Below are 26,649 nucleotides of genomic sequence, written 5' to 3'. Positions count from 1 at the left end.
ATTGTGAAATGTGGTTTCTATGTCTATGATCGAGGATGTCTCGCGCGTATGATCTTTCGCTCAGTGTCACTTTCAATGAGATTCCTGGGGCGCTGCAAGAACACCTTCAGTAGGAAAGTCTGCCCTTTGCACGTTTTCAATTCAATGTTACTTAAGTACTACAAAATAAAACCACTTTCAGTTTACCACCTCAGTTTGTCTATTTAAATTACACACTATTTAAGAAACTTTTTTTTTGTTCACCACCAAAACCCTAAAACAAATATTGCTACTACCACGCCCTCACTGCGATACTTCACGCCACTGCTTGCATCCCTGGTGGGGTGCTCCACCCCATGCTTGCGTCCCTGGTGGGATGGTCCACCTGGCTGCCTGTGTCCATGGTGGGATGTTCCACCCCTCTGTTTGTGTCCCTATTGGGGTGCTCCACTCCACCACTTGTGTCCCTAGTGGGATGACCCACCCCACTGTTTGTGTCCCTATTGGGGTGCTCCGCCCCACCACTTGTGTCCCTAGTGGGATGACCCACCCCACTGTTTGTGTCCCTATTGGGGTGCTCCGCTGCACTGCTTGTGTCCTTGGTGGGCTGCTCCACCCCCTGCTTGTGTCCCTGATGGGATGTGCCACCTCACTGCTTGTGTCCCTGATGGGATGTGCCACCCCACTGCTTGTGTCCCTGATGGGTGTTCCTGATTCCACTGTGTGTGTCACCCTCTTGAGACGCTCCACCCCACTGCGTGTGTCCCTGATGGGTGTTCCTGATTCCACTGTGTATGTCACCCTCTTGAGACGCTCCACCCCACTGCTTGTGTCCCTGATGGGTGTTCCTGATTCCACTGTGTGTGTCACCCTCTTGAGACGCTCCACCCCACTGCTTGTTTCCCTGATGGGTGTTCCTGATTCCACTGTGTGTGTCACCCTCTTGAGACGCTCCACCCCACTGCTTGTGCCACTGGTGGGAGGCTCCGCCCCACTGCTTGTGCCACTGGTGGGAGGCTCCGCCCCACTGCTTGTGCCCCTGGTGGGAGGCTCCCCCCACTGCTTGTGTCCCTGATGGGTGTTCCTGATTCCACTGTGTGTGTCACCCTCTTGAGACGCTCCACCCCACTGCTTGTGTCCCTGATGGGTGTTCCTCATTCCACTGTGTGTGTGACCCTCTTGAGATGCTCTGCCCCACTGCTTGTGCCCCTGGTGGGAGGCTCCACCCCACTGCTTGTGCCCCTGGTGGGAGGCACCGCCCCAAAGACTGAATTCCTTCGCCTAGGACTCCGATCCAAGCATATCCAAGTCCAGATTTGGCTCACCGGCACGGTGCTTGACTATTGAATGCCTCAACCCTTAACCAGTGCAAAATCCCTCAGCTTTACTGTAGACCTCGACCTGTTATTGAAAGCACACATCGACAAAACCCAAGTAGCATGCAACCAGCTTGCCCTCTTTCACAAAATCAATACTTTCTTCCCTGCCCCGCGATACCGAACAGTTGTAGAAGCCCTGGTCATCTCCCACCTGGACGGTGGTCATGCCCTACTTGCAAAAGTCTCAGAAGCTGCCCATCATGCTGCAGCACGCCTCATGAAGGGGCCAAACAGCCCCATCCTGTAGGAGATGCATTGGCTGCCCCTCTCGAACATGCATCATGTTTAAGACGGCCCGCATCACCTACAAAGCGGTTACAACCAAAGCACCACTCTACCTGCATGAGAAAGTCGCCAGATGCCAAGAACTGGCAGAGAAAGTTGCCAGAGGCCAAGAACTGGCAGAGAAAATCGCCAGATGCCAAGATCTGGCAGAGAAAGTCGCCAGAGGCCAAGAACTGGCAGAGAAAGTCGCCAGAGGCCAAGAACTGGCAGAGAAAGTCACCAGAGGCCAAGAACTGGCAGAGAAAGTCGCCAGAGGCCATTGCAACCCCAACAGCCGCACCATTTCCAGACCTGAATCCGAGCTGCAGGAGGGGAGAAGACAGCAAACGTGCCTTTTCCTGCAATGCACCCCATCTCTTGGGCAAGTTGCCAACACGGACAAGTCTGTCCCCCTCGATCCTACACTTCAGGAGACCCCCCTCTTCAAAGAACATCTTGCCATTTGCTGATCGCTCCACTCAACACTTTATCCCCCTCTGGAGCACACCCCCTCTCCTGCTCCCCCTATCCATCTTGGTTCCTCTGATAAGCCTGCACCCTTACGTGTAAGACCATGAGTGCATCACCCATGCACAGTTTGCGCTTTGGAAATCCCATACATGCACGACCTTTACCACATGCTGCCAGGCTCGGTACAGAGGTCTTAAGAGTACAGATGCCACTACAGAAATACATGCCCCACTGGGGACAATGCAGCACATGGGCCTGTCACAAAGCCAAGTGGGGAACAATGACATTAATGGACCGATATGTTTCAAGGGCCTTCTCCTTGGGTTGGTAAAGAGGCAAACTAATGACTGGATGGCTTCTCCATAGATAGGTTCAAGTGGGTAATATGCCACTCTCTTTAGACCATGTCCCTATCCCCTGGGCAGGTGCTCCACGATGGATGGGTGTCTTTTCCCAGTCTGATTTGATCACTCCTCCTCACCTGTCATATTTGTGTTCCCTTCCTCCTTACTGGCTACAGACTAGAGGGGTCCAAGGGCCACTCTGGTTGCTCAACGGGGACCACTGGTGCTATGTTCACCAAGGCCAGTCCTGTCTGGTTCTGCCCCTCTTTCAGTAGGCTGGCTCCAGAGGGAGGGTGTTCTGGCTCTGATTCTATGCCCGCTGGTCATCTCTTAACCTTTCCTTCTGAGTATCCTCCTCCAGACTGCTCTTTCCCTATGCTTTACTCCTGGAATCTTCCTGATGCGCCATGAAGTACACCTACCTGACCAAGCCCTTACTTCTCTGCCAGATGAAGGGCACGTGCCTCTCCCTGCCATAATTTATCTGCCAGATTTAGAGCACGTACCTCACCCTGCCCTCATTTCTCTGCCAGATGAAGGGCACATACCTCACCCTGCCCTCACTTCTCTGCTAGATGAAGGGCACATACCTCGTGCTTCCCTCACTTCTCTGCCAAATGAAGTGCATCTATCTCGCCCTGCCCTCACTTCTCTGCCAGATGAAGTGCACCTACCTCACCCTGCCCTCACTTCTCTGCCAGATGAAGGGCACGTGCCTCTCCCTGCCCTCATTTATCTGCCAGATTTAGAGCACGTACCTTACCCTGCCCTCACTTCTCTGCCAGATGAAGGGCACATACCTCACCCTGCCCTCACTTCTCTGCTAGATGAAGGGCACATACCTCGTGCTTCCCTCACTTCTCTGCCAGATGAAGTGCATCTATCTCGCCCTGCCCTCACTTCTCTGCCAGATGAAGTGCACGTGCCTCACGCTGCCCTCACTTATCTGCCAGATGAAGGGCACGTCCCTCTCCCTGCCCTCATTTATCTGCCAGATTTAGGGCACGTACCTCGCCCTGCCCTGACTTCTCTGCTAGAAGAAGGGCATGCTCCTTGCCCTGCTCTCACTTCTCTGCCAGATAAAGGGCACGTACCTCGCCCTGCCCTCATGTATCTGCCAGATGAAGGGCACGTGCCTCACCCTGCTTTGCCCTCACTTCTCTGCCAGGTAAAGGGCACGTACCTCGTCCTGCCCTCATTTATCTGCCAGATGAAGGGCATGTACCTCACCCTGCCCTCCCTTCACTGCCAGATGAAGGGCATGCACCTCGCCCTGCCTAATTTCTCTGCCAGATGAGGGGCACGTGCCTTGCCCTGCCCTGTGCTCACTTCTCTGCTAGAGGAAGGGCACGTACCTCACCCTGCCCTCTCTTCTCTGCCAGATGAACGGCGCATACCTCACCCAGCCCTCATTTCTCTGCCAGATGAAGGGCACATACCTCGCCCTGCCCTCACTTCACTGCCAGATGAAGGGGACGTACCTCACCCTGCCGCCACTTCTTTGCCAGATGAACGGGACGTACCTCGCCCTGCCCTCACTTCTCTGCCAGATGAAAGACACGTACCTCACCCTGCCCTGATTTCCCTGCCAGATGAGGGCCATGTTTATGGGAACTTCCCTCTCGGTCTCTGTGTTTCTCCTCTGACCTTCTTCTTCTTTAACCCCTATGTTTTTGCTCTCCTCAACCGGCAGGATGTTTCTCCATAATCTGGTGCCTTCCGCTCCTCAATCACTAAGGTATATCCCCCCCAAACTTTGGGTTACCTCCCTCCTCAACTTCTGGTGTGTCCATCGTCCCAACTGCTGGGGCAGCACTCTCCTCCAGCTCCCTCTGATGTTCTTCCCTTCCCCCTTCCAGCTCCAGGCTCCCTCCCCCACTCTTTCCCTCCTCCTCAGCTACCTTCAAAGCACTCTCCTCTTCCCCTCCAACATGCTCCTTCTCTTGGTCTCCACTCGCTCCAAACTCCCACACTACCCAGCTCCTTTGTGTGCTTCTGAACCCGCTCCTGGGGTTAATCTAAGGACAATGGGCAGCAGGCGGGCAGAGCCCGGATCCTGGTCCTGTGGTTGGCCGGAGGTTCCTGCCGATTCATGTTTCTGCCCTGGCTTCCTTTCCCTCCCCGGACTGAAGCTTCTTCCCTGTGGTCTGCCATCTTGCACCTGCAGGCAGCACCAGCCTGACCTGAGCATTCTGGAATGGGCCTTCGTGAAGCCCCCTGACAATGTATGGATGGAAGACGCTTTTGGGTTCGCCGACACTGCCTAACAAGTCAGTTTGGGGGGCAGACTCATGAGCTTCCACTGGGAAGTCACATCTTTCAGAATCTGTCGCGTGGGTATTCCTTCCGCTTCTCTCTGAAATTCTACCAGCAGTATTGACCTTTTGAAAGGTGCAATGTTGGCTATGTTGCACGTGTGACATGTCCCTGCAAAGCTAGAGTGACCAGACGTCCCGGTTTTCCTGGGACAGTCCCGGGAAATCGTCCTCCATCCCTGGATCCCAGGAGTTTTTTAATTGTATAAACCCTGTTCCGGGATTGGAAGGGTGGGTGGCTACGGTCCCGGTTTTGCCCGGGACCCGATTTTGAAATCCTAAAATCAGGACCGGTGTAACGTCACTTTTTCCTATCTGTCAGAAAATCCTATCTTGCTGACTGAGCATGCGTGCGCATGCTCAGTCAGTACTTAAAGGATAGGATTTTTTGACAGCAGGAATGTGGTGTGCCTGTGTTTGTGGATTCCCAGGGGTGCCGTTTCTGTAACTTCATGTGAGCCAGGCTCACTGAAGTAACAGAACACCGCGAAGCCCTGTTAAGAGCTACTCTTAAATGGACGCAAAACTTACGAATCCACCGAACGCCGCAAGATAAACACAGCGGACACTGTGTTTCACAAAGTCCCAGGATTCTAATAAGCACTAAATGTGCAAAACATATGAAAGTATCCATAGCAAATAGATATGTACGTGTATGTCAAGTAAGTGCATCGTTATCACGTTAATAATGCACTTTTTCACATAAACGTACATATTCGTGATGAATCCGGCTGACTGCGCATGCTCACTCATGATTTAGAGGTTTTTTCTTTTTTTTTTATTCGGTTCATTTTAATTCCAGCATCTCATGTTTCAGTGTTACTTTTATCTTGTGACAATGTGGCTTTAATTCAAAAGCGATATCCTGGTAAAATAAAATTCATTAGAAGACTTGTACTTTTGAACAGTCGATATTATCTCATGCTTGATGTTGCCACACGTGTGCCATTGTTCACTCTTCCTTTAAAGCATATTCCCTGTCTGTATTGTCATTGCGCTCTCGGGCCATACATAGGATTCCAGCACAAACGTGTCATAATCACTGTTATCAATCTTGGCGCGGATGAATGCCTCCTTGTCTTGGGGCTCAGGCTGGACAGGTGCTGTATTGGTGCTGTAGGCGTGTTCCAAAATCTTGACAGCCAGCTTGAGGGAGACGTCTCTGATGGTTTACAAGCGGCCCTCCTGCAGATGCTGATCAGAAACCTGCTGTGCTATGAGCTCAGCAGTAATAAGGAATACTTCCTCGCGTATGTGCCTCATTCCACATGCAACAACACCAAGGGCCACTCCAGGAAACACCTAAGCATTGTTACCCTGTCCAGGATGCAAAGTAATTCTGCTTGGGAGTGTGACTGGGTCAAAGGGACTTTCACTCGCAAATATGCCACGACCCTCGGTCAGAGTGTAGTACTCTTCTGCGGTGCACTCAGCTTTGCTGGTTGGATTGCTGAGAGCAAAAATGAAAGGTCTTTCATTAAAGGAAGCCATGTCTTTGATGATTTTCATAGTAAAGGTACCCCCGATCGGGTGCACAGATGGTGAGGTACACCCAACCCAGAAGGATTTTTAGAAATGGAGGCACAGATGCAAAACAAGTCTGTCCCTCAATTTCTAAAAATCCTTTCTGGTTGGGTGTATTTGTAAATCTGTGCACCCCTCGTTCCAAGAGGGGTGCACAGATGGTGAGGTACACTCAACCCAGAAGGATTTTTTGAAATGGAGGCACAGATGCAAAACTAGTCTGTCCCTCAATTTCTAAAAATCGTTTTGGGTTGGGTGTATTTGTACATCTGTACACCCCTGTTGGCAAGAGGGGTGCACAGATGTAGAGGTACACCCAACCCAGAAGGCTTTTTAGAAATGGAGGTGCAGATGCAAAGCGAGGGAGGGGGCAGGGAGCAGGGGCAAGAAGGGGGAAAATGAGACTGTTTGCATGTCTCTGAGTGTGCACGTGGTGAGGGTGAATGCCATGGGCGGGGAGCGGAGGCGTATGAGCCAGCACTTTCTAGTAGAGCTGCCATATTTGAAATGGGGCAATGCTGGTACTCCTCAGTTAGCTGGCTATACTCTTGATGGGATAGTACTGCTGTAACAGGGCTTCTATAATTGTTGGATCTTCTCAGCGATAATACTATGCTTTTGTTAAGGCAATGCTAGTTCATCCTAGTGGGGCTGCTTACTTTTGATGGGACAACATCAGCACCTCTCGGTTGAGCTGCTACACTCTGATTGACAAGGCCCCAGCACTTCTCAACAGATGTATTTCTTTTTATTTTAATTGGTTATTTATAATGTGTGTACTACCCAGAGGTTTCTAAGTGCGGACTGAGGGAGCGAACCTGTGTTGAGCATGCCGAGGAAGCGAACCTGTGTTGTGCGGACCGAGGGAGTGAACCTTTATTGCGCGGACCGAGATATTGAACCTGTGTTGCTCTGTGTCGTCTTGCTTCCAAGGCGAGCACGTTGCCCCTGAGCTATCCTTCCGATACTCTAAAGATCTGAAGAACATTTAATGATACAGAACCAGAACTATTGAGCAAGTCTGTCATCATCAGAATAACTCAACACTGTCATGGTTATACAAGAGCTCATATCTTTAAAGGGATGGAATTACTCAGAATGGAGCAGCACTATTAAAAAACCCAAAGTTCTTAAGCATAGTTAATGTGAAAATACTACACTTCTCACCGTTGGGCCAGTACTGCCACTTCTCACAGAGGCTTCTACACCTTTTATGGGGCAGCACTGATCCAGCCTACTGCTCACATGCTCAGAATTGTCATTTCTCAGAAGGACTGCAACACTATTCCATTGTGTTCTGTATGTTGAGTGCTTCTTCACCACCAATGTGGATTCATGGCTCTCTCCCAGTGTCTAAATAGTAGATCTGTCTACATTCAATTGGCAACAGGCATGTCCGGATCTGCCTGCTGTCCATAAGCTGCCGCTCATGATGTTGGGAGCTGTGATGGGGCAAGGGATAGAAGGCTCGAGCCTGTCGGATAGCAGAATCAGCAGAGTCTTAAAACCTGCTCACTCCTTCTGGAGGGGCCATGGGGCAAAATGAGCCTGATCCCACATACAGGGGGTTGTTACCCCTTTATCTCTCCTGAATGAAAGAATTAGCTCTCTCAGACACAAGTTATCACCCCTGCACATACTGAATGAATATGTTATGGATCTATAGATCGAGAAAACTGGAGTGACAATTCAGAGTTTTTTAACAGATATATAATTGTCTTCCCAGATAGGAGACTGACTCCATTAATATACATGGGGTCACTGAGATGACCAAGAGTGAAACTGTACATTCAGTTGTGAGATTACCAGCAACGGTTGATACTATGCTCCAAGGAGTGAGGTGCCCACTCAATATATCACACTGTTTGTAGGTGTGAGACCCATCCTGAATGCTTGGCCAGAGTTTCACACTGAAGAAGTGAGTATGTGATCTGGGGTCTGCAGCCCACACACACACAGGGGATTCCCATGCTCCCACTTGCGAGATTTGCACCAAATTAGTGAGATTGTGCTCCAAGGTAGGAGGCACCCGCACAGTCTTTGCTCTGACATTTCACACACACACAGGATGGGACGGCATTTGGTTCTCCCATCCTAGTTGTGTTGCTCTGCTTTTTGAGGGCTACTACAACCTGGATGATTATAGAGGGGTGGAGTAGGGGCAGTGATGGCCTACTGGAATGCAACTTGAAGGCTTAAATCTCCTTCTTACTTGACTTTAATATATGCAGTACATGCTAGCCAATGTTTCCACTGTTCTGCGCTGCATGCAACTCCACCCCCTGCGCACCGTTGCACCAAGTTGGCAACTACAAGCAAATTTGTGGTCCTATAACTGCCAGTGATGTCACTTCCTGTATTTGGGCCCCCCCCTGGGAAATTTATAAGTCGGCTCCCCTGCCACCATGTCCACAGGGCATAGGTTTTGGAATGGCACAGAAGTGTGTTGGCAGTTCAGCTGTGCCATGCCACGTCCAGGTATATTGCGAGGTAGGATGATTTTGGACAAATGTTATCATTTTAGTAAAATAAATCAAAAATGTAAATTACTATGTGGGAGACTACAGAAAAAAATGGTGCGACTGGCAGTGTCCAAAATTGGACTGTATATGAACGGGTAAGACTCAGGTCCTCAGGATGAAACTTGAGTTGCTTGAAGCGGTTTGCATCTCTGTCATTCTGCCAACACCCCAAAAATATGCACCCATCACTGCGTGGTGCAGTGCAAAGATAAAGGTAGGCCAGCATTCTGATGTCAAAGGAGCCTCAAAATACAATTGTAAGGCGATTGCTGTGCATGTTTACACTTCACTACAGACTCTTAAGGACACTGCACAGACGGAGAACCTCCCCAAATGCTAAATTACAGAGCATGTTAGGGAGAAGTATGGAGATGAAAATCCCACCTTTTATAGCCAAGATGATTTGAAGATGTTGTAAACACGACTTTATCCTGGTACTTCAATGAGATGGAAGGCATTTCACTGGGAAGATTTATAGATAAGAATAGCCTCTACCTATCATTGAGGATGGGTTCACCCCTCCACCTCTGTGGACCTCTTCATTCTACAGGCATCTGGCAGTCCAAATAACAGATACAAAGTTCATTATTGTGGGGTACTAATCTGTGAGGACAATTCTGAGACTAACTTCAGTGAAATGTGAAGAAATTGGATAGATGCATTGGATGCTGTAATGCCTCGCACAATAAATGAGACTTCACTATTGACTAGAAACTGTTAAATGTTCTGGAGCAGCGTGGACATGCTCACACCTGCCTTATCAGAAGTGAATGCGGTTTTGTTCAGTCCTGGACCACAGGCACCTGGATTCCGTAGACAGGGATAGTCTTCTGCTTATGGTCATCTTTCCCGGAGAAGGCTCTCTTGCTGTCCCCTCTCTAGAGTATGCACTAGTGCCTCCTATTGATGAATGCCACTTTGCCTACGAGAATCCGCCTGGCACCTGAGCTGTTTTCCTAAAAAGGGCTGCCCTGTGCCACCTCTTGAAGTGCCACCCAGTGGAGACACATTGCAAGCCCACATTTCTAAGGATGGCACATGCAAGGCTGACTATTCCCCATCTACTGGCTGACTCTGAGTGGACAGGGGTTTTGGCATCATCTTAATTAATATCGGGTGGGTAAGCTGTAAAGAGGTTCTGGTGCTAATGGAGTAATAGAACGCAGAGCATTTGATTGGAATATTCCTGCCTTATGTGCACAGTTGCCAGTCAGTTTGTTTATTTCTATTTTATGCGTCTTTTATTACATTTTTATAACACTTTCGCCAAATTGCTGAACAATGATACAAGATGGTAAAAAGTAATTTTTTAAATTGGATTTATTTATTTATTACTATAGCGCCGAAGCCCGCAGGCATCAGGGTGCATTATATAAAGACAAGGACAACAGGAAAGTGATGGGACAGCAGAGCAGAATTACTGGTCCTGGTAGATTAACTTTACATGGTCTTTAGTATTTATGCAGGTCCTTTATTTGAACAACAGTGTCTTCAGTTTCTTCCTAAAGGATAGGTAGTTAGATTCTAGCCTTATGCCGTTTGGGATAGTTACATTTTAAAATTTAATATAAAATGCCATATTAAATAATAATACGACAAGTAAAATAAACGGAAATCACGAATTATGATAGTGAAAGCAAATGATTTTTCAGTGCAGCACAGGAGCGATGGAAAGAGGAGGCAGAGCAGATAGGGAGAGGGAGAGTTCCAAAGTATGGAAGCAAGTAACAAAAATGAGCAAAACTGGGATGGATCCCAGGGGATTTGCAGACAGAGATACGGAGAAGAGGTTCAGAGTGAAGAGAATGTGCAGGAAGGTAGAGAGAGTTAAGAGGGCAAGATAGGAAGGAGCAGGACCATTAAGGCCTTGAAGACCATGCAGAGAAAGTGAAAGAGAAGTCGGGTGTCAAATGAAAGAAGGAAATTGGAGCATCAGTGACTGCTAATGGAATCACGACCAGGAAGAGAAAACATGAGACGAATAGAGGAGTTGAAGACTGCGCGGAAGGGACGGCGAGACAGGAGGAGACCAGAAGGGACAGGCACGACAACTGCTATAAAGGTGATAGCGGCCGCACAAGCAGACATTGCTCCAACAGTTGCCAGAACATGTGCAGACTTGAAATCCACAGCTCCAGAAAGGAAAGGGCCAGAAAAAAGTATTCTCTGTCTATGCCCAAAGACTATGGTACCTCCTCCTCGTTAGCATCAGACTCACCCCCACGCTCCTACAATTCAGAAAGGAACTCAAGACCCACCTCTTCAAGGAGTCGCTCATACTCAAACCTAGGCCATCACGTCGCCCCTTGCACCACCTGACTCACTAGATGGCGCCCGCCCCTCTCCTCAACACCACCCGGTACAGCTGTACCCCTCTTCTGTGCTCCCATGTATCCTACACCCCGATGTATATCTGTTCTGTTGTTACCTCTGAAAAGCACTCCGTTAAGCATCTGCACTGTTGTATACCTCTCTAAAGAGCTCTGTTATGCATCTGTGTTATACCTCTCTAAAGAACTCCGTTATGTATTTGTATTGTTGTATACTTTTGTAAAGTGCTCTGTTGCTTCTCAAAGCTAGGTCCACCTCAATAGATCACTAATTACAGAAAGAAGAAATCCAGAGGATACAATTTTAGAAACAAAGGAATCAAGAAATTTAATTGAACCTGATCCATTATTTAAATATCAAATTTTAATCGAGAATTAATCTTAGCACTCAACAGTTTTACATCGCAGGAAAGAATTTAAGAACACATAATTTCACATATAATCCATCTCATTCATACACAGGCGTCCATTAACCATTCATACATACATCACAATAATACATGTAAGTTAAACCTTTATCTTAAAAAAGTCATAACAATTAATTTACTTATTGTCTTCATAAAAAAGAGAGAGAGATATATAATAAATATATATGAAAGGCCACAACAACAAATTGCTCAAGTGGTCATCAGTTTAGGATGGGTCACATTGATGTCCAAGGTTGACCTCATCACTGGTTTCTCAACCGGTTTCGGCGTATTTAACTTTAATTGAGTTCCGCCTTCATCAGGAGAACAACAATTCAACTCTTCACAAATGAAGAGAGAGAAAAACAGCTGAAAGTTCCTGATATGAAGAACAGGAGTACCAGCTGTACCAATATGCGATGTCCCAACACGTCTGGACTGCGTAACCATCAGCCGGGGATATGGGAATAGTTTGGTCGTACAGTAGCTGTTTGTCTGCAGGAAACACCATTTATGAGGAAAAAATCAATCCTCCAATATCATTTTTCATAGACTCAAGGGGTTCAACCAGGAATTCACAACTCTCCCGTTCTTATTCCGGGACGAGCTGTTGAAAATATGTTCGCTCGCAAGGTATGTCAAGTCCGTAACCCAACGGCACCTCTCTGGCCTCAATAGATACCATTATATTAATAATAAAAGCAGTAGTAGAGATATGAGTAGTGAAAGAGAGTGAAGACTCAAATATTACACCAAGATTTCTCACTGTAGAGTAAAGGGGATTGAAGCAGGTGGGAAGGAAATACCAGAAGGGTAGGCAGAGGGAGGTAGAGTGGAGGAGGGGAATAAATAGAAGCTCAGATTTTGACTGGCTTTAAGGTGAAGAAAGACAGTGTGGATTCAGAGTTTTAATAGCTGAGAAGCAAGCAGAGACATTGGCCTCAAGGGAGTCAGAAAAGTTAGAAAGAGAGGAGAAAAAGTTGGGTGGGAGAGCGGGAGTGTATAAGGAGAGACAACAAGAGGGACAAGCGCAGAACCCTGCAGGACACCAAATTGGAGAGGACGAGAGTCAGGTGTAGAGCCAGACCAGGGTACCAAAAACATTGATACGAAAGGGAAGAGGTGAACCAACGAAGGACAGCACGAGAGAGCAAGTGAGGCAAGGGAAGACAGGAGAGTGGTGTGATCAACAGTGTCGACAACCGTTGACAAGTCAAGAAGGCTGAGAACGGAAGAACGTTAGTTGTGCTGGGCAGAATGAAGAACGTGGCATGAACGAGGGCGGTGTCTAGTTTACCTTAGCACTGAAACCCACTCACTCTAGATCACCCAGTAGTGAATCCCAACCATCCGAGCACACCCCGGTCCTATGTTATGTTATGTTACTTGGTATTTAAATAGCGCTCTACATATCATTGGTATGATCTCAAAGCGCTGGTAGGTTGAACGCCCTTGGGAACCATAGTTCTGGTCAACAACTTACCTGCCTCAGCTTTGCCCTTCTTCCATCCATGTACCCTAGCACATGCCAGCCTAAAGCTCACCACACCCAACCCCACCCCCACTTCACTTCATCCACCCAGCCTGTCCCAACGACCTCACCTCACCCTAAACCCTCACCCAGAAATCTCAGACCGGCCACAATCACCCCACTAATACACCTAATTCCACCCAACCACCACCTCTCCTCAACCAAACCAACCCCCCACTACCTCACATCACCCCATCTACAGCACCCGACCAACCATGTCACCTGCTCACCCAACCTCATCACATTAGCTCGCCTCATCCAACATATCATCCCACCACCTAACTGACCCCATGACCCCTCTCACCTAAGCTAACAATAGCACATACACTTGATTAGCTTACCCTAGCACAATACCCACCTACCCTAGCTCATCCAGGCACAACAACTAATTTTTCATAACTAGCCCCAGAACACCATAGCTCACCCCAGCACCCCACTCACACATGCTAGGTCACCTCAAAGTAACACACCACCCACCCAATCCAGCATGCCCCAGCAACCCACCCAGAGCTCACCCCAGAAGTCCACCCACCCAAGCATCTCAATAGCTCACCCACACATGCTACCCCAGGATCACACCTAACCCTCTACCCACTCTTCCTTACCTAGAATCGCCCCTGCTCGTTCCAGCATCACACCAACACACCCACCCTAAGAACCCACCAAAGCTCACTCCCATACCCTAGCCCACCCCATAACCTATGACACCCTGATCACTCCCAGCCCGGCTACATCACTGCAACACATGCGGCTCACCCCAGCATCCCAACCACCCTTGCGCACCTTAACAAACCCTAGCTCGCCCCAGCAAACCTACCTCACCCCAGCACATGCATTGTAATGTGGAACCAAGCTGTGAATAACCTTGTTGATCCTGCGCCCTCATACCCTCTGGTCTGGTGCGCAATACAAATGAATAAACCAAACCACAACCTACCACACCCAGGAACGTTCGCTCAGCCAATCATTCAGCCCCAATGCAAATGCAATAAAAACAAGCACAACTCATTCAACATAGCTCATCCCAGCAGTCCACCTATGCAACCACCGCCAAAGCACCCCAGAAAACATGAGTTCACCCCAGCGCCCCATTCTGCCCAGTCATACAACCTCCCTCACACCTCACCCAACCTCACACACCCCACCAAACTTCAACAAAACACTTTGCCGCATCCTACACAAGCTTACCCAACAACGTCACCGCGCCCTAGCTACCCAGCATAACACCGACCCACCCTAGCTCTCCGCAGCATGCCACCCATCTACCCTAACTAATCCCCGCACAATACATATCCACCATAGCTCCCTCCAGTACATAAACCTCCTGGCCTAGCTTGCCCTGGCACAATACTTATTGTAGCTCACCCAGGGCACCATAAGATGCCTCAGCAAACCAATCCACACACCAATCCCAGCTTGCATCAGTACACTCCCGACCTTTCCTCTCTCCAGCTCACCACCAACCCACCCTAGCTCACAACATAGCTCACCACAAAAAAACATTCCACTCACCCTAACTCTTACTAGCATACAATCTACCCACCCTAGCTCACCTGTGCAGTACAACCACCCTCCTCTAGCTCTTAGCAACACCCCCTGCACCCTAGATCACTTCAGCATAAGATCACTATAGCAAACCTTCTGTCAACTCAAGCTCACCAAAGCATCCCATCATCCGAGCATCCTATCCACCATAGGCTCCCCCAACACTGCGCACATTTTAACTCATCTCAGCCCCTAGCCACTCACTCTAGCTCACCACAACACAGCACCCACCCACCTAGCTCATCAGGTACAACATCCACCGACCGTAGCTTACACCAGCAAAACGCCCCAGCCTAGCATGACACAGACTATCACACCAATCCTAATTCACCCCAGCAAACCATCCATCCTAGTTCACCCTAGCACCACACCCACCAGAGCTATTCCCACCAACCCCACCCGCCTACCCTAAATCACCTCATCATCCCACTGGACCTAAACTCATACCAGCATCCAGCCCACTTAACCTACCACCCAGCATCTGAACAAGCTTACATAGCTTATCACAGCACATCACCAACCCACCCTAGGACACTAGAGCAAATAACGACATCACCGTGGCTCATCCAAGCACCCCACCGTAACTCACCCCAGCACAGCACCCACCCAGCCTAGCTCACGCCAACAGCCCACCCACCCACATAAGCTCACCCGAACTGTATAGCCAAGCACACAATTACATCCCAGTACAGGCTCCTCTCAAGACATCAACACCACCCTAGATTGCATCTTCTTGATGCCCGCCCACTGTATCAACTGAGCAAACCCTAGCTCACACAAGCATCCCCTAGCTCACACAAGCACCCCCTAGCTCACACAGACATCCCAAAGCTCACACAAGCAACCCATAGCTCACACAAGCATCCCATAGCTCGACCGAGCACAACACACACCCAACTGAGCTAAAGTGTGCTGCCTTTAAGGACCTCATTACAAGTTCAGTGGCACGGCAAAAAGTGGTAATTCCATTACTATCAATTTTTTGGGCGGTAGCAGAATTACCGCCATTTTTCACAAACCACTAAACACAAACACAAAATTATGCCAGTCAGGTAACACAATGGTGTCCCCTCCAAAAACATCTTTTTTTGGCAGATACCCTGAATTATCAACACACTTGTTCTGTGACCAAATCGTACAGTTTCTCCTCATGGTGTATGAAATGGTAGGACGATCCTATAATTTTAGCCCACCGCGTGTTGCACCCTGGAACTTGGAGTTCCATATTAAATTTGACATATAATAAATACTACGAGCTCCAAAATGCAGAAGCTTGTAGCGTATGTAAAGTGTGCAGTAGACCTCTGCTGCACCAGTCTGTATGCAGACCTGTCCACATTGGCCTCTTGCTGCTGCCTTTCCAGGTAAGTTTGTTCTTAAATAACTTACATTTGCTTTTGTTTCCCATTTTGCTTACTTATGGCAACTTATTCAAAAGTCACTTTCATGGTTGGAATTGTGCTGTAGAAAGACCAGGGCATATTGCCTCTGTGATGTTTGTGTGTAGTGAAGCATTGGAGGCAGGGGCGCCGAAATAGCAGAGTCTCATCCGCTCGCCCCCTCAATAAGCGGCGATCAGATGCGCTATGTATATGCATTTTTGAAAGCCAAATAAAGCACAGCTCCTGCTCCCCCTGTGAAAGCAAGCCTGTGAAAGCAGGCGGGTGGTGCTGTTCTGCGTCGCGTGCGATAGAAGATATATTGGAAATATTAAAGTTAAAGGAAGTGTTCCAAAAAGTCTGGTCTGCTCACTAACTTTTGAATTAAATACGCCCTCTGGATAGCCCCCTCTCCGCTCATAAAAAAACCTGCGTGGGGGCTGTAAATCCGGCTACCTGCAGAGCGTCTGGCTCTTCGGCGAAGGCCTCACAGGGCTGCCAGGTGCTGGCCCTGACCTTTGTGGCATTGAGCCCGCCTTGTCGCTGACCCTGTGTGTGCTGGTGCTTCACAGTTTATTCTTTTAGGTATCATTTTAAGTAGATATGCAATGTTTACCATGAATGTTACAAATTCAAAAAAGGGCCATGACTACCTTCAATAAGCGCTACTTCTATTTTCCCTGTTTTTAAAGTACGATATCTGCACTGGCTACTGTCTCATTCTGAAGAGCAGAGAGAAGAAGGCCGGTGCGTACCGGGGACAAGGGAGGGGGTAGGGACTGAGGAGGCTAGAATATGATAGGATATGATATGGTATTTGTAACGCGCCTATACACAAGTGTTTCAAGGCGCGACAAGGCAGGGGGGGGGACAAGGGGAGACACAACGATCCTACTAGGCCAGGTGTCATTCAGATCGCGCAAGTGCAAGGGTAGGGGGAGTGGGAAAAGTGCAAAGGGAAGGGGATAGGGGAAAGTGCAGTACATGGTTAGTAGAATGCAAGATGAAAATAGGGCCAGCTGGTGGCAAGTGCAAGGAAAGTGCAGTACATGGTTAGTAGAAACAGATAAATAATAGGGACAGTTGGTGGCAAGTGCAAGGTAAGTGCCGGGAGAAGGGGCTGTAGGATACAGAGACAGTCCCGTAGTGCAGGTAGGCAGTGCAGGGAAGAGTGGCTGGGCCAAGGACCGAGATCGGTGAGTGGCCCAGTTGCAGATTCAGTGCAGGTTCAGTGATTTTAGCAGGGGAGAGAGGGAGAGAAAGCGGAGGCAAAGAGGAAGGTTTTGAGGTGCTTCCGGAACCGGAGATGGGCTTAGAATAGAATAGAATAGTGGGCTTAAGAATACGAGAGAGGCGCAACAGAGTAGAGGGCAGCGGGGGGGGGGGAGAAGAGGGGTGAGGTCAGAAGGAGATGGATAGTTTGTGTTTTTAGAGTCAGATGTTAGGACGCTTGCAGAGGAGATTGCTAGGTGGGTTATTTCTTTGATAGATTGAAGGTCTCTGTGTGAGAGGGTGTTATGTGCTTGATGTAACGCTGGTGAGTACAACAGTGTCGGGATCTTTAGGAGGCAAATGCGTTGCCTCTGTATATTGTCGTTTGTGCCTCGAATAATAGTTGTTAGGGTCTGGGTTTATCAGTGTCGAGAAGGAAGGGTTTCAAAGTGAGTTTTCGGTGTCATTGAAAATACCCCAGCGAGTGGTTGTATGGTGTGTGAATTTGAGAGACCATTGAGGATGGGATGGACGTGTGTGTGTGTAGATGGAGTGGAGGGGCTGGATGTTCTTAAGAGTGAATGCTGGTTAATGATGGCTGGAGTGTGTTGCTGAAGAGTTCCAATGGCTGTTGTCTCACTCCCTGCCTCCTCTCCGCTGCTTGCACGCAGACTGCGACCCATACATAATTGATGCGTGATGCCCCTGGTGGCTAAAGTTGTGCCTGTGCATACCTTGCGCCCCAGAGACATGCAGGCCTGAGCGGAAGAAAACTTGAGGTCCCTGTGCATGCGTGCAGAGAGCTGCAAAGACCACAGGCTTTGCCTTGCGCTGACCTCGGCAGAAGAGGGCGGAGCATGCCATCAGCGAGGCAGTGCCCTCACAGGAACATGGCTTCAGCAGGAGCACAGCTGCAGAGCCACCAACAAATCAATGAAGCCGTGGTCAGCTTTCCTTCCCTGTACCCCTTACTCTATGTCCTTCCCTGAATTCTCTTCTCATCCATATTAGTGTACCCCATTACTGCAACCTCTTGTACGGCTGCATGCGAGCTATAAAAAAGTGAGTGCACACCTACATGCAGATATGTACCCTATGTGTGCGGAGGTTGTGGCATTTTTCCAAACAGAACCAGAAGTACCTGGACCAGGATACAGACCCCACTAACCTAACCCTCAATTTTCTGCATACTCAACCTACTCACAAAACTATTTTTATCCCAGCATTCCCCACGCACTTTACCACACCACATCAACAACACATAGAGCAAACCTACAACACACGAGGCCTCGCCCGATCTGATACTTGCACCAAAGCCCAGCACTCGGTGTATACCGAGCTGAAGCTGCCAACAGCACACCACTTCTCCCACTCTTCTACTCCCCTCCTCCTCGACTAACCCTACCCGCCCTCATCCTGTTTACAGATCCGCCAGAGTGCCTGGGGACCAATTCCCTTGGCGACGGTGCGCTATATAATTACCTTTAACATAACATAACATAACATTTCCAATGATATGGACATTTAAGTACTGTTGTGACATATTGCCAGAAAGGTGCAACAGTGACATGGCAACTCTCTAAATTGAATATTGTTTGAGCTGTCAACAATCATGTCCTTGTATTGTGTCTTCGCAATATTAATGATCAAAATAGTAAACCAGTGGTGGGGCATATAGAGGTTGCCCAAGCTGCCATCCTTAAAAATACACTTTGAGGCAGTACGGTGACCCAAAAAGTTTCATTCAATCCACTTGGGTTTGTCATCAAACTGAAAAAAGAGGAATTGTTTCCATAACCTCTTACTCCACTTACCCCACTTTCCCGGTACACGGGCAAATGCCTGCTCTCGGTAGGATTTTCTGGTGGGTAGGAAAAAATGGTTCCATGTGTTAACATCCACGCAAAAATATTGTGATACAAAAATATCGCCGTATTTTTGCGGCGATATTGAGCCATGGACCCTGCGGGGGACACCCCCCCGCAACCCCAGCATTATTTTTAAATGTATGGGGGACACCCCCACATCCCCTGCTCCCACAAATGATCCCCCCCAAAAATATTGCCTATGGCAAGACAAACAACCATATATACGGCAATATTTTTGGTGGGGATAATATGTAGGGATACAGAAAAAATGACAGGTGGGGCTGTCAGATTTTCCTACCCCGTCACCTTTTCCTACCCCTGGGTGGTTGCCCAATGCCTGCTCTCGGTAGGATTTTTTGACGGGTAGGAAAAAATGACAGGTCAGGCTGTCAGATTTTCCTACCCCGTCACTTTCTCCTACCCCTGGGTGGGTTGCCCAATGCCTGCTCTCGGTAGGATTTTCTGACGGGTAGGAAAAAATGACAGGTCAGGCTGTCAGGTTTTCCTACCCCGTCACTTTTTCCTACCCCTGGGTGGGTTGCCCAATGCCTGCTCTTGGTAGGATTTTCTGACTGGTAGGAAAAAATGACAGGTCAAGCTGTCAGATTTTCCTACCCCATCACTTTTTCCTACACCCCGGTGGGTTGCCCAATGCCTGCTGTCGGTAGGATTTTCTGATGGGTAGGAAAAAATGACAGGCTAGGCTGTCAATTTTTCCTAACCCGGCACTTTTTCCTATCGGTAGGATTTTCTGACCGGTAGCAAAAAATGACATTACAATTCCTGTCAGATTTTCCTACTGATAGGATTTTCTGACAGATAGCAAAAAGTGACGTTGCACCGGCACGACTCTTCCTGTGCGAATCCTCCCCCTTTCCCTCCCCACCGCTCTCCTCCAATGAGAGCGCACCCACTCCCCACCCACCACAACAGGCCAGCGACATAGAAGTAGGACTAGAGTTGTTTTTTGTTTACTTTAGTCCTACTTCTATGTCCATGGCCTGTCCCGTTTCTTTCTTTTTATCTGTTCACCCTATGCAAAGCTCACAGGTGGGGGTGGGGTAGATCCACCCATGGGCCCTGCATCATCTGTGCCTCGAATAACTTGTGTACAGTCGCGTTATAAATGCCACATCCTATCATCACACAGCGGGGTGTAGCACCCGCCCCCTTAGTAGCCCCATGCTCCACCCCTAGAGCAACGCTGGGCACTTTGTCGCAGGCTTTAGAAGCCTGTGGGTCCCAGAATGCATTCTGCTCTAGTGAGCGCGTCCACACTTGACAATGTCTGCCAAATTTCTTAAGGCATTAATCAGATAAGATACCCCACACACATGCCTACACAGCTCATAATGCACCCTGCCTAACAGTATCTATGTCCCCATATTGGATTACATTTCCCAGAATGCACCCTGCCTCATTAATTGCAAATAGCACATGACTGTATGTCCCAGAATACACCTTGTATAACACCGGACTAAGGAGCCCCAGAATGTGTGAAGGCGATGCTGAGAGACAGGCAATGGCTTGGAGCAAAAATGAAAACCAGGCCTAAGGTAGGCTAAGGAATGTATATGAATTCAATTGAAAATAAGGAACCAAAACTGTGAACAAATAGGGAAAGGGAACCAACTACTGGATAAATACACCGGTTCCCACAGAATAGACCCTGAACCTGTGGAGAAATGGGCAAACTCAGTGCCTCTGTGCAGGCTCCTCTGGCAGGGACTCTCTGGACAAGCCCGCTAGAAGTGGACTGCAGGAGGGATGGCTTCTGTGTCTGGACCCTTGGACATATGCAAGGAAAGCACACTTCAGACAAGCAGTCATGCATCCAGTGGCAGAGACGCCATACTCCCCCAGGCCAGGCGTGAGCACCCTTTGCATTCTGGGAAAAGCAGAACCACAAGTGAGAGACTATAAAGGAAACGGCAATATCAACCTGTTGCAAATAAGCCACTTAAGGCTGCACGTGATTCAAGGGAAAGGTCAGAGGTTGTCTATTGGCAGATAGGATCCCATTTCTCTATGAAATGACTCCAACTAGACACAAGTGGGCGAGTGCTGTGCATAGCTGCCAACATGATCCATGCCAATCTGTGAAATAAACTATTTCCCTGACATAAAGAATTCGCAGCAACTACAAATTCAACTCTAAGTTGCATAGCACCACTAGTCCGCAGCACCATAGTTGCCAACATGATCCATTCCAATCAGTGGGTGCTTATCCAGTCCTGGTTTCTTCTTTGCATTCTGGGACTTGTAGTCCGAATATTATAATGGAAAAAATGAACTACAAATCCCAGAATGCAAGGGGGAAAAACAGTACTAGCTGAGCACCTACAGAACGGAAATGGTCATTTTGGCAACTATGGTGCTGCGGAGTAGTGGTGCTATGCAACTTAGAGTTGCATTTGTAGTTGCTGCGAGTTCTTTATGTCAGGGAAATAGTTCCTCTGGAATGACAGGCGCAACTTTCAAATTGGCATTCCCAACGTTTATAAGCATTATTTTTGGTGGATAGTACTCCAACTCCCAATAACAGTCGTTTTCCACGAATGCCTTCTTTTCTATTTTAATAGGTGTGCAATGGCAGTGGCGTTTTCCAAATGTCCCACATCTTTCTGTGGTATTTTTTTCAGAATGTCCCGTGTGAATGTCTGAGCTCCACACCTTGTACTGCACGCCACATGCCTGTACTACGAGGTTAAACATGCCTGTGGAACGTTTGGTTGTCAGGGGCCAGTGTCTCTGCACATGCCTGCAGGGGCAGCCTGGCCACCAATAGTGGCAGGAGGGCGCTGTGCAAAAGCGCTCACATGACATGACATGTATGGAGAGTGTTTGCGGCGAAGGATCAGTTTTCCTGTGTGTGTGAAGGGGGGCACACGCCCATTGCTGCTTTTGAATACAGGGGCTGTTACTGGCGAGCTCGGGCCCTTCACTTAAGCCATGTGAAACATTCCTTTGCATGCTGAGACAGTCGATAAACTGAATGTTTGTCAAAAATGGATATCTGAAAATGTTCATCAAATGTGGCATGCTCGCTAATGCTGTCAAAGCTCTTTTTTGGGCCAGATTTGGTGAAGTTTCATGAACGTATTCAAATATTACAGACAACAAAGTGTTCAAACTTTGTGAAGTAAAGTAACACGCGCCCTAGGCACGGTGTTCCTAATACAGAAACGCAATTACTTTTTATATATACAATACTGCCAGAATACCAGCAGTTTAGTTAAGGTCACACAAAACTTTATATCAGACTTTTTTTTTCCCTCTGTAACCTTTAACCTCATCCATGAAAGTTCACCAAAGTTAGCAAGCAGCAGCTGTTGCCACATCCAAACACTCGTGCTAAATTTCACGACATTTCATGTACAAAAGGAATATTAAAAAGTATGTTTTTTGCATCCTGTTTGCATAGACACCTGCACCCCCCCACAACCCCTCCCCACGATTTCCCCCCAAGTGTTAGTGGGATGCATATGTGAAAATCAGGCTCAGACTGGTTTATAGAGCAATACGCCCATGGCCAAACTAAAAACGCAAAATGCGTGCGTGGGCCAGTTTTGTGGGTCAAAGTGGGGCACTTTATTGGCCAATGTGGGCCAGTTTGATGAGTTACTTCACTCTGCGGCTAATAGTTTTGACCAGTGTTGCTGAATAATTATTCTTTAAAATGTACAATTTTCATCACATTTTATCAAAAACTTCCCCCTTGGGTACTATTCGAACAGAGTCACAAAAGGAATGAATTCCCATTTGCAACTGTGGGACACTTTTTCGTTGGTGCCCGGGAAAATCTTATGCCCCAGTCCAAGCCTGGTCGAAATCATCCGCTTCAATTTTTAGCATAAACATAGCCCGTACCAGAACCTGGTGCATACAACAGAAATTGCAAAAATGGGATCAGCCAAACTCACAAAATTAAAAAAAGTATTCATAGATAAACAAACTGCGTTTGATTCAAAAGCTAAAAATCATACTTCCATCGCACCTGTAGCTCAACCATCTCTCATGTTTGTCAGCACATTCTGAGAAAACAATCCCCTCTGCGGTAGATACAGAATGCAAACAAATACATTGGAGCATATGAAAGCTAAACATTCACAATTCTGTGCCATCAATCTCAGCCCGCTACAAAAACAGAGAGGCGGACAGACATGCAGATAGGCAGCTGCCCGATGTTTGACACAGAGCCATGGATGACCAGCAAGGCAGAGGTGAAGCACCTTGCTACCAGTTGGTGAAGAGTGAATGTAGATGGGGCCGGCACATGAAGAGACAGATGTTGAGTTGAATTCCCAGTAGTGAAGCTGGAGCGAGAATTCAACACTGTGAAACATCGGTTGACGTATTCAGGTGCCAACATTGTTCCCTTACCTGTTCCAATTTTCTGAAGGCAGATCACATTTCATCCTTACTGGGGTATTGGTGTTCAGGGATTCTACAGTTGTGTTCCTACTGGAAGGGGACCTGGGTATTTATTTTCCAGGAGTTTTGTATTATAATCTACGCAGCCAGAGAAGATGTCAGTGAGCTGAGATTATGAAACCATCATTGTTTGATAGTCTGAGACAAGATAACTAGATTTTGTTAATTGTGTGGCTTATAATAAAACAATGCTTGAAATAAAACAATTTAACAATACAACTTACTGAAAATGTGTTTATTAACAAAGTGCACAGTAGGTGGAAACCTGCAAGGGGTGTAATTTAGGCCTCTGAGTGATGGAATCAGACCTCCTAGGATGGTTCTGTTCTAAGAGAAGCTTCGATGGGAGTCCTTTTCCTGTGGCTCCACGGGCGTGTTCAGGATGTTCTCTCTCTTTAGATCCCGGAGGCCTTGGAAGTGGACCGAGGTGAGGTGGCCCATCTCCTCCCAAACTGTCAAGAGAGGAGACACATTGAGAAGGCCTTGACAATTGCAGGTGGAAAAAGAAGGGATGCACATAGAGAGAGGAGATGGGTGACGGAGAGAGCACGTGCATATGAGAGACAGAGGAGAGGGGAGAAAGAAAAGGCAAACACGAGGAAGATAATGAGGGAGGAAAAGGAAGCACAAGAAGCCAGGAGTAGGTGGGTTCTGTTAAAGCATGGGGGGTGAAATTGATGGGCAAAAGTAAAGGAAGGGGGAACAGAAAGGAAATATGAGGGGATTAAACAGGGAGCAGAGAAAGGAAAAAGCAGAGAGAAGTGAAAATGTGCATGAAAATATTATAGAAGAAAAAAGTTGCAAAAGAGGAGGGGTTGGAACTAATGGGAATTTTTAAAATTAGAGCAATGAAGCAGATTTGGAGAGGGTAAGAAGAGACAAAGAGAAAGAATTGGATTGAAGTAGAGCAAGAGACAAAGACAGATTTAAAAGAAGCCTGCCTGAGTGCTATACCCTTCGCAGCCAGTAAGTCGCCAAAATGGACACATTTGCCAATCAGTTTATCCTTGCTGGTTTATGGCACCATGACTCTGGGGTAGATACGTTGGGTTTGACAGTTGATGTGACTAATCAGCTCAAAATAATACCCCAGTAAAACAACAATAGGGGACATGACCAAATCCAATGAATAAAGGAGGCTCCCGGGTGAATGCAGTTAGAGTGAGCGTCCTGTTGGGAGCAATGCATTTTATGAAGTAGCTGTGGGATAATGAATGCTCTGTGAAGGATATCTGCAGTTATGTGCACCTTTTTAGTTTGTGTGAATTGTTTCTAGCACTCAAGATTAATTAGTGAACTCAATGGATTAATCCTGTTCCCATTGGTCCTGACTCTATAGGTGCAGAAATAATCTACCCGCATACACAGCTTGATGTATCGTAGTAATCGATGTGGCAACAGTGGCCTGCACCCACAGTGTTGCGCATAAACTGACTGTTATGGTTCTGTCAGAACATCTGGCCAATTCATCTTCACTACCCTGCTGAGCCCCAAACATTCTAAAAAAATAACAGAGAGATATTGTACTGCGTCATGATTTCAAGAGCAGCCATGAACTGTCTGCCCTGGAATAAATCCTTGCAGCACATACAATCCACCTGCTTCCAGTGTCAGACGTCAACTGACCGGGCCACTCTAGCAAATGAGGAAGAGACCAAATAGGGCATTGTTTGGCAATTATGAGCCACCAGTTTCAGCTTCTTACAACTTCTGGAGCAAACCTTCTCCCCAAGTGCGTTAAGATATGGGGTATCTGAGGCCACTAGGGGGCGTAGGCAAGATGGCGGCTTGCTAGTGAAGCCCCAATCCCTTTCTTTCCTTCTCACAATGGCTATGTGGAGGTAGCAGTCCTGCAAGAGTGCTGTTGGTGGTCTCAGTGCAAGAAAGGGGATAGGCAAACCCAGAATTAATTTCAGGTCAGCGTAGGCTCCCAGGCCGCTGTGCGATGGTGTGGGCTGGAATACCCCTCTGCAGAGCGGTGGTTCCAGCGTGCAGACGCGGAGTGTTAGAAGTGAGGCAGCTGAAGCAGGTAGGAGACGCTGAGTGTATCACATCCTCCCGAGCCAGCAGGGGCCTGGGAGGTGTGAGGAGATCTCTGCCTTTGTGGTATTCTGGAGTATGGGGAAGTCCTGGCAGTCCAAGCCTGGGATAATCAGAACAGGGAACTGCAGTGAAGGTCGGGATAAATTGAAGAGGGCGGTGAGTACAGGCTCAAAAATGGATGCCATAGTGTGTGAGCAGAGCTCCAGGGCAAATCCCCAGGGTCATCAAGCAGAAGTGACGGTGGTGTGCTGCACCCAACAGATTGGCCCACGAGGGGGCTGCCAGGTACCTCTAAGTGCAGACTGAGGAGAACGTAGGAAGAAGCAATGGGAGCCGACTGGGCTGATAATTGGCAAGCAACCTGGTTGGACAACCTGCCACTTCCTAGATCATCCACACTACATCGAGGAGGATGCGGGCCCCATGACCGAGGTGTACCACCGGCATCAGTGAAAGGGTGACACTCAGTGAAGACGACCTGGTAGGTCGGGACATCTAAAGAACCTCAGGTAGTGAACCCGTGAGGTGTGATCAGAAGAGGGTGGAAAGTGGACCACAACAGTAACAAAGGCCAGGAAGGTGGTTGAGCTGGAGGGAATCGCTAGGTGGCTATAGGCACCTGGAGAGGTCAGAGATGGAGAAAGCGAAGTGAGATCCAGCAGGAAAGTGCTTATGCACCAAGAGTGGGGCCACAAAGAGTAACATCCAGGTGATTCTTTAGTAGATCAGATGGATGATGATGGACACTGTTGCAAAAGTGTTAGAGCTGTCCAGTAAGGTGGAGGTCAGGGAGGAAAGGCTGGTGGGGTTGGAAATGAATCAATCTTCCACGGAGAATCTGGAATCTCAACTGGATATGAGGATTTCAGAAGTGGAGATACAGGAGGAAGAGTTGGCTCAAGGTTGATGACATTGAGAATCGTGAGAGACGCAACAACCTGCGGTTTTCTGATAAACAAGAGACTGATGGATAATCGCTAGAAACCCTAGAAAAAAGATTCAGGATATTCTTGCATTAGTACTCAAGGACAAGGACCGGCCACGGGTTATTATTGAAAGTGCCCACAGAACTGGTGGAGGCAGACGAGGTCCTTGCTCTGTG

At 48.1% G+C, this 26,649-nt stretch overlaps 1 protein-coding gene across 2 annotated transcripts in view; it reads right to left on the bottom strand.

Moving 5' to 3' along the window:
* Positions 1–23,724: 23,724 nt before the first annotated feature.
* Positions 23,725–26,649, bottom strand: part of LOC138567734 (uncharacterized) — a 169,830-nt gene continuing 166,905 nt past the window's right edge. For both annotated transcript variants that reach the window (XM_069646214.1, XM_069646216.1), the window contains one exon: positions 23,725–23,956. In XM_069646214.1, coding sequence (XP_069502315.1) covers positions 23,832–23,956 — 125 coding nt within the window. In that variant the 3' untranslated portion in view covers positions 23,725–23,831. The remainder of the gene's footprint in view (positions 23,957–26,649) is intronic.

This window comes from Ambystoma mexicanum, chromosome 1p (assembly GCF_040938575.1).
Source record: "Ambystoma mexicanum isolate Mex_15411 chromosome 1p, UKY_AmexF1_1, whole genome shotgun sequence".
Classification (NCBI taxonomy): domain Eukaryota; kingdom Metazoa; phylum Chordata; class Amphibia; order Caudata; family Ambystomatidae; genus Ambystoma; species Ambystoma mexicanum.
The sequence above is the reverse complement of the archived record's forward strand: the minus strand, read 5'-3'. Positions and strand labels throughout refer to the sequence as shown.